This window comes from Carlito syrichta, unplaced genomic scaffold (assembly GCF_000164805.1).
Source record: "Carlito syrichta isolate Samal-C Ts95f unplaced genomic scaffold, Tarsius_syrichta-2.0.1 Scaffold143239, whole genome shotgun sequence".
In the NCBI taxonomy this organism is placed as follows: Eukaryota; Metazoa; Chordata; class Mammalia; order Primates; family Tarsiidae; genus Carlito; species Carlito syrichta.
Genome location: NW_007087335.1, coordinates 13,822 through 22,196, shown reverse-complemented (window position 1 = coordinate 22,196; position 8,375 = coordinate 13,822). Strand labels below are relative to the sequence as shown.

At 60.9% G+C, this 8,375-nt stretch overlaps 1 protein-coding gene across 1 annotated transcript in view; it reads left to right on the top strand.

The window, feature by feature from the left end:
• The window catches only part of IL12RB1 (interleukin 12 receptor subunit beta 1), a gene marked incomplete at both ends in the record, with an annotated part of 21,786 nt that overhangs the window by 5,558 nt on the left and 7,853 nt on the right, over positions 1 to 8,375 (top strand). Inside the window, 7 exons of the mRNA XM_021708637.1 lie at positions 9 to 52; positions 409 to 578; positions 1,706 to 1,845; positions 3,672 to 3,699; positions 4,116 to 4,241; positions 6,159 to 6,235; positions 7,879 to 8,116. Coding sequence (XP_021564312.1) covers positions 9 to 52; positions 409 to 578; positions 1,706 to 1,845; positions 3,672 to 3,699; positions 4,116 to 4,241; positions 6,159 to 6,235; positions 7,879 to 8,116 — 823 coding nt within the window. The remainder of the gene's footprint in view (positions 1 to 8; positions 53 to 408; positions 579 to 1,705; positions 1,846 to 3,671; positions 3,700 to 4,115; positions 4,242 to 6,158; positions 6,236 to 7,878; positions 8,117 to 8,375) is intronic.

Sequence of the window (8,375 nt, the reverse complement as noted above, 5' to 3'; positions counted from 1 at the left end):
TGTGGCAGCACGAGGGGCCCCCGGCCGGGGCACGCCACCTCCTGTGGTGCTGGTGAGGGTCCCCGTCCCCTGCCCCGCTCCTGCCCGCCCGGCCCGGACACGTGCCTCGGCCGGCCGCGACCCTTCAGGGCCCCCGTCGCGCCTCGGAGAAGGCGGGTGGGCTCCGGTCCGCGCCCCTCCACCGACTCGCCCCCCGCCCGTCGTCAGCCTCCTCCTCCCCTCCGGGCCGGCCTGTGCGGGGCCTTCGAGGGTCCCCCGCTCGGTCCCTGGCGTCGCCCCAGGCCATCCCCAGTGGAGGGGGCGTGCCAGCGGGGTAGAGAAGCCTGCCCTGTGCGACGGGCAGCGTCTGCTGCGGCGCCTGGGGCCCACCAGGACCCCAGACTCGGAACCGACGCCTCCTCCCCGCAGCCTCAGTGCTGGGAGATGCTGCTACTTCACCGCAGACTCGGCCACCAGACTGCAGTTCTCTGACCAGGATGGGGTGTCCGTGCTCAAGCCGGTCACCCTTTGGGTGGAGTCCCGGGCCGCGAACCAGACGGAGAGGTCACCCGCGGTGACCGTGGTGCTCCACAGCGTGGGTTGGTGCTCCGTCCTCTCTCCGGTCCCTTCCCTGCCCAGAGAGGCCTCAGGCCCGAGGCCTGGAGCTGGGGGGTGGGTCCAGGCCCCCTGGAAAGGGGCTCGAGACTGCCAGCTGTCGGCCCGTCCGACAGGGGCTGGGACACGCAGCCTGGCCAGGGCCCCTCCTCTCCCTGACAGCCACTCCACAGCCAAGACCCTGTGGGGCTTTTATTTGCTTGGGTGTTCACTGACTTGCTTTCTTCTTGGGTCGGGGTCTCACTCCGTGGTCCCGGCTGGAGGGCAGCGGCACGCTGGCAGCTCGTGGCAGCCTTGGCTTCTGGGACCCAGGCCACCCTCCCACCTCAGCCTCTGAGTGGCTGGGACTACAGGCGTGCGCCCCCACACCTGGCTAGTTTCCCTTCTTTTTAAAGCAGGATTTATTGAGATGACAGAAAAATTCCCACAGGGGGAGAGGACCCAAGGGGTTGCCCTAAATTCTCCATTTATTATAGAGACGAGGTCTTGCTGTGTTGCCCAGCCTGGTCTCAAACTCCTGGCCTTAGGGGATTCTCCCACCTCGGCCTCCCAAGTGCTGGGATGACAGGGGAGAGCCAGTGCACTTGGCCTTTTTCCTTTCTTTTCTTTTCTTTCTTTTTTTTCCTTTTTGATTCGGAGTCTCACTTTGTCCCCCAGACGAGTGCAGTGGTACACTCACGGCCACCGCAGCTTCTACCTGCTGGGCTCCGGCGATCCTTCCGCCCCAGCCTTCCAAGTGGCTGGAACTATAGGCTCATGCCACCACGCCACCTGGCTAATTTTTTTATTTATTGTGGAGATGTGGTCTCACCAAGTGGCCCAGGCTAGTCTCGTACCCCTGGGCTCAGGCAATTCTCTTGCCTTGGCCTCCCAAAGTGCTGCGGTGACAGGCATGAGCCACCGCGTCCAGCTTTTTTTTTTTTCATTTTTAAAAATTGTCTTAACTCTTTGAACCACAGAACACCGGGCTTAGCTGGGACCTGCAAAGTTGTCCCTAACTCATACCTGGGGCCCCCCTGAGCTGGGCAGGATATGGCCTGGCTTTCCAGAATTTTCGGGACCCGCCAATGCACACACCAGCGGTCTGATCCCATCCCGCCTCTGCCTCCAGTGAAGTACCACCCTCCCCCAGAGGCCATCAAGGTGTCCAGGTCCGCAGGGCAGCTGCGAATGGCGTGGGAACCCCCGGCCCACCAGGAGGGAGCAGAGGTGCAGTTCCGATACCGGGTGCCCGGCGGCCCGTGGGTGTTGGTGAGTGCGTCTCCAGGACCCTTGCCCCCCAAACCAGCCTCACTCACCCTCTGCATCGGTCCTCCCCGCCCCGTCGCCAGTCCAGCCCCCGAGGTCCGCCTGGCCCTCAGACCTGACCGCGCCTCCCCTGCTCGCACACCCGCAGTGGCTCCCCAGTGCCCTCGGGAGGGCACCCTAGTCCCAGCCCCTTCGCGCCCCGTGCTTCCTCTGATCTCCCTGGTGCCGTCGTCCTTTGCCCGCAGCCTTGGCTTCTGGCCTCCTTGCCTCCGCCCAGGCCGTTCAGCTCCTGCCCTGCCCCCCGCGGCCCCTCTCCCCCAGGGCATGGGCAGATCCTCCCAGCCCAAGGGCCGCCTCCTCCAGGAGGCTGCCCTTCCATTCATTTGTTCAGTTGTTCTTTTGTTTTGGAAGTCTCACTCTGTCGCCCAGGCTGGAGCGTGGTGGCTGCTCACGGCCACCGCAGCCTCGACCTGCCGGGTTCCGGCGATCCTTCCACCTCAGCCTTCCAAGTAGTCAGAATTACAGGCGCGCGCTACCACGCCCGGCTAATTTTTTGACTTATTGTAGAGATGAGGTCTCGCCAAGTTGCCCCGGCTGGTCTTGAACCCGCGGGCTCAGGCAATCCACTCACCTCGGCCTCCCAAAGTGCTGGGATGACAGGCTGAGCCACCGAGCCCGGCTCATTCATTCTTTAGCTACTTTTTTGTTGTCACTCCCCTCCCCCTGCCAGGGCAAATCTGGGCCTGTAGGAGGCTTCAGGCCTGACCGAGTCCCCAGGGGTCCCCAGCTTTGGTGAGACAGAGCTAGCTCTGCAGCCTCTGAACTGGGGCCGGTCACCTCCTCCCTCAGACTGGGAACGTCTGAGGGCAAAACAGGGCTTCCCTCCAAGCACTGCGCCTCCCCCTGAACCTCCGTTTTCCCGTCAGGTAAAGGGGCATGAAACCAGTTGGGGCGGTGACATGGGACCCCTGGTGGGAAGGGACATCTCTGGAGGGGCAGCCTCAGCCTCCTGGGCTCCGACGATCTTCCCACCTCAGCCTCCCAGCTGGCTGGGATTACAGGCACCACCACACCTGGCTCGTTTTTGCTTTATTGTGGAGATGGGGGTCTCGCTACGTTGTCCAGCCTGGTCTTGAACTCCTGGGCTCAAGCGATCCTCCTGCCCCAGCCGCCCAAAGTGCCGGGATGACAGGCATGAGCCACCATGCCCCGCCTCTGTTATGTTGTGTTTGCAAGCCCCTGAGCACACTCTGCCACAGACCCTCTCGGCTTCCTTTGCAGATGAGGAAGCTGAGGCTCGGGACGTTGAGAAAAGTGCTCAGGTCACGGGGCGGGCTGGGTCCAGCACCACAGGCAGGTTTTGAAGCCACCATTTTGCTCCCTAAAATAATTTTTTTAAACGTAACTGTTTCTCTCAGAATAAGCTCGGATTTTTCAGGGGAGTGGCAGCGTAGAGTGGCTCCCAGCCACCGCTTCCCCACACCCTGGCCTTGACGCCTGGCAGGCACGCCAGGCGTGATTTGCGTGCTGTCCGTCTGATGTCCTCATTTGGCTTCTGGGGACAGCGCAAGGTCCCACGTTGCATTTCGTAGGGTGACTTTGAACATCCTATCTACTTATTTATTTTAGATGAGAAAATACAGTTTATTTAGAGAGTAAATGGGGGGAGGTTCGCCCCGCAAGGTAAGGGAGGGGCCAAGGCCAGGAAAAGTGGTGGCCGTGGCTCAGACAGCCACCTGGACACACCAGCGCTTAACAAAGCCGTGGCCTATTTTGAATGTTTTACAACGACCCATATTTTTCAGCACAAATCTGTATTCCCATTCCAGGGCAACTGCGGACCTCAGAATGAAACTGGTGAGGATCATAAGAGTAATAATAACAACAGCCACAGCAAGTGAGCATGAATTGAGTGCCTACTGTGCGCCAAGCCCAGAGCTCCGTTCTTGGGGGACTTCTCGCCCTCCTCTGTAGTTCAGTGTGGAATCGTTTCTGTTTCACGGGCGAGGAAACAAATCAAGGCCGGGGTGGGGTGGCAGGAGGGAGAAGCTCTCGACCAGGTCACGACCCAAGGAACGGCAAGGCCGGGATGCGGACCCAGGGCAGGGGCAGAAGCGGGAGGCCCCAAGAAGACGGGGTTCCTGCCACCGACCCCAGGGCCCAGCACCCGGCTCTGCACACCGTTGGCGCTCAATACATGCACGATGGCTGCAGGAGCCGCACCAAGCCTCGAGCGATTCCTGCGGCCTGATGTGCGCCCCACCTCGCCTCAGAGTCCTGTGTTTGCCCCCTGGAGACGGACGTGGCCCAGGAGTTCCAGCTCCGGCGGCGGCAGCTCCAGCAGGGGCCCCCGGAAGGTCCCTGGAGCAGCTGGAGCAGCTCTGTGTGTGTTCCCCCAGGTGAGAGCCCTGGGCACGTGTCAGCAACAAGATGGCAGGTGCTCCGCTTGATAGAAACAAGGCAGTGGTGTTCGACCTGGGTGTTAGAAGCAAGCCAGCGGGCACTAGAAACAAGGCGATGAGTGTCAGACATAAAGCAGCGGGTGTTAGAAGCAAGGCAGCGGGCCGGCGTGGTGGCTCCTGCCTGGAATCCCAGCACTCTGGGAGACGGAGGCGAGAGGATTGCCTGAACCTAGGGGTTTGAGACCAGCCTGGGCAACTTGACGAGAGTGAAAAAATAAATACATAAACTATGGGCGTGCACCCGTAGTTCCAGCTACTTGGAAGGCTGAGGGAGAAGGATTGCCAGAGCCCAGAAGGTCACAGCTGCAGTGGCTGTGCGTGTGCCACTGCACTCCAACCTGGGTCGCAGAGTGAGACTCTGACTTAAAAAAAAAAAACAAGGCAGTGGATGGTAGAAACAAGGTGACAGGTGTTAGACATTAAAAAAGCAGGTGAGCCGGGCTCGGTGGCTCAGCCTGTCATCCCGCGCCTTTGGGAGGCTGAGGTGAGTGGATGGCCTGAGCCCGCGGGTTCGAGATCCGCCTGGGCAACTTGGCGAGACCTCATCTCTACAATAAATCAAAAATCAGCCGGGCGTGGTAGTGTGCGCCTGTAATTCCGGCTACTCGGAAGGCTGAGGTGGAAGGATCGCCGGAGCCCAGCAGGTCGAGGCTGCGGTGGCCGGGAGCGGCCGCTGCACTCCGGTATGGGCGGTGGAGTGAGACTCCGACTCAAAAAAAAAGCAGGTGTTAGAGAAAAGGCAGCAAGGCAAAAAGAGGAACTGTTGCAAATACACACACTTTTGATGTAAAAAAAAAAAAAAAGAAAAAAGGCAGCAAGATTTAGAAACAAGGCAGCAAACGTTAGACACAAAGCAGCAGGTGTCAGAAACAAGCTGGTGGTGGCCGGGTTTGGTGGCTCAGCCGATAATCCCAGCACTTTGGGAGGCCGAGGCGAGTGGATTGCCTGAGCCTGTGGGTTCGAGACCAGCCCAGGCAACTTGGCGAAACCTCATCTCTACAGTGGATTAAAAAATTAGCCGGGCATGGTAGCGCGTGCCTGTAGTTCCAGCAACTTGGAAGGCTGAGGTGGAAGGATCGCCGGAGCCCAGCAGGTCAAGGCTGCCACCGCCCTCCAGCCTCGGCAATGGAGTGAGATTCTGACTCAAAAAAAAAGAAACAAGGCAGTGGGTGTTAGACATAAGGCAGAACACGTGAGAAATAAGACAGCAAGTATTAGAAACAAGCTATTGGGTGTTAGGAACAAGGCTGCGGGGGTTAGAAAGGCAGCAGATGTCAGACATAAGGCCGTGCATGTTAGAAGTAAGGTCTCAAGTATTAGAAACAAGGCAGCGGGTGTTAGACACAAGGCTGTGGGTGTTAGAAATGAACCAGCAAGACTTAGAAACAAGGCAGTAGGTGTCAGAGACAAGGCAGCAGGAGACGTGAGTTCTCAGACCTCACAGCGGCCCCCATCCTCGTGTCTGGGCCTTGCTGGGCCGGGTGAGGCTGGCTGTGTCTCTAGGACACAGCTGTCTGCCGCCGGGCATCACACGGGCGGACGCCCCCAGGCTTGGACGTCGGGTGACGAGTGCGGGGGCTCAGCACCGCGTCAGAAACACGTTGGCATCCCAGAAGAAACGTGGGCCAGCCGGGCGCGGTGGCTCACTCCATGCTGTGGGGGGCCGAGGCCGGAGGACTGCTTGACCCGGGAGGTCGCAGAGGGCCCAGGCGAGGGTGGGCGGCCGCTGCTGTGAGGCTGGGGAGGCGGGGCTGGTGGCCTTCCCTGCCGCCTGCCCCCTTCCTGTCGGGCGACGGGCAAGCTTCCTGGTGCCCCCTGGCGGATCCTGGCATCGCGCTTTCTCTCCTGTCGCAGAAACCCCTCCTCCGCCCGAGGTCCTGGTGGAGCAGCCCGGGTTGGACGGGAGGCGGCTGCTGACGCTGCACGGGCAGGTAACGGGGCCTCAGGGCCGGGGGTGACTGGGGGGCGGGCCTGTGGGGGCAGAGCGTGGACGTGACTCTGACGAGGCCGGCGCGGGTGAATCCTGCCTGGCATCTTGGCACTTTGGGAGGCTGGGGCGGGGAGGATCGCTTGAGCCCAGGAGTTCGAGAGCAGCCTGGACAGCATAGCGAGACCTCATCTTAATACAGTTACAAAAAAATTAGCCGGGGTGATGGTCACGCCTGTCATCCCAGCACTTGGGGAGGCGGATGTGAGAGGATTGCCTGAGCCCAGGAGTTTGAGACCAGCCTGGGCAACTTGGCGAGACCTCGTCTCTACAATAAAAAGAAACTAGCTCGGTGTGGTGGTGTACACCCGTGGTTCCAGCTACTTGGAAGGCTGAGGCAGAAGAATCACCTGAGCCCAGCATGTCACGGCTGCGGTGGCCATGAGCGTGCCCCTGCGCTCCAGCCTGGTTGACAAAGTAAGACTCCAACTCTAAAAAAACCCCCAAAAACGAAAAAAAAACTTAACTGGGCATAGTGGAGCACACCTGTTGTCCTAGCTACTCTGGAGGCTGAGGCAGGAGGATCACTTGAGCCCAGGAGGCTGAGGCTGTGGTGGCCGTGAGCGTGCCACTGTACTCCAGTCTGGGCAACAGACTGAGACCCCGACTCCGACAGAACAAAAGCAAAATACAACTCCGAAGGGAGCTGGGAGCCATGGAGTGTGTGTGCGCAGGAGAGGGCCGTGGCGAGACTCAGGTGTTCAAAGGCCCCTTCAGCTCCTGTGTGGGGAGCAGATTGTCAGGGGACTGGACGAAGCCAGAGGCCAGGACGGAGGCCATGGTGACTGCGTTCACCCAGACGGGGGGCTTGCCCAATGAGTGCCGTCTAATCAGCCCCATTTTACGGAGATGGCAACCGAGGCGGAGAGGGAACGTCTCTGCGGGACAAAACGGACAAATATTTCCCCCGCTGGCTTCGCTGCAGCTGCCTCAGCCGTGTCGCTAATGGGGACACGTCACGATACGCCCACTGCTCTACCATGGCGGCAAAACTCCTCGGCATTCTGTTTCCTGTCGCTCAAATGCCCTTTTCCGCAGGGAAAGTTTCTAGGCTTGTGGCCCCTGGGTTTCCCCCAGATCTCAGTGGGTTTTGCCAGCGTGCCCCCTGCAACGGGCTGTGAGTGACTATTTTCCTTGAGTCGGTCTCCCCTTGTCGCCCAGGCTGCCGTGCAGGGACATGCTCACGGCCACCACAGCCTCCAACTTCTGGGCTCAGTGATCCTTCCACCTCAGCCTCCCAAGTAGATGGAAGCACAGGCCTGTGTCACCATGCCCCGCTAATTTTTGGATTTATGGTGGAGACGAGGTCTCGCCAAGTGGTCCAGGCTGGTCTCGAACCCCTGGGCCCAGGCCATCCTCTCGCCTCGGCCTCCCAAAGTGCTGGGACGACGGGTGTGAGCCACCGCGCCTGGAGAGTGCCCATTTCGCAGCAGCCTTGCCAGCACTGAGGCTTGCTATTTGGGGCACTTGGGGCGTGCGTCGTGGAAGGCGGCCCCTGGCCAAGGCGGTCTTCACGGGCTGGGTCCTGGAGCCAGCCACGGGAGGGCGGGCGTGGCCGGCGCCCACGAGCTGTCTCTCCCGCCACAGCCCAGCCAGCACGAGCTCCTGGAAGGCTGCCGCGGGCCGGCCCCTGGAGGGCAGGTGAGCTACCATGTGCAGCTGAGCATGCTGTCCTGCCCGTGTAAGGAACAGGCCACCAGGACCCTGCGCCTGGGGCGCAAGCTCTACCTCTCGGGCCCCGCCTACAGCGTGTCCGTCTTCTCCCGGGATCACTTCGGCCCCAGCAGGAACTGGACCTGGCACATCCCCGCTCACACCCACCCAGGTGCCTGCGCCGGTCGGGCCGGGGCTGCGGGAGGGTCCGCGGGGCAGAGTCACTGCCCTGGGCCTCGCTGGACCCGGGTGGGTGAGGGGGCAGGAAATGTGAGGGGTGTCCATGGGGGGGGTGTCGAAAGTCAGGAATTAGGGTCCACAGTGACTTTTAGAAAGAGAAAGAGAGCCGGGCTCGGGGGCTCAGCCTGTCATCCCGCGCCTTTGGGAGGCCGAGGTGAGTGGATGGCCTGAGCCTGCGGGTTCGAGACCCG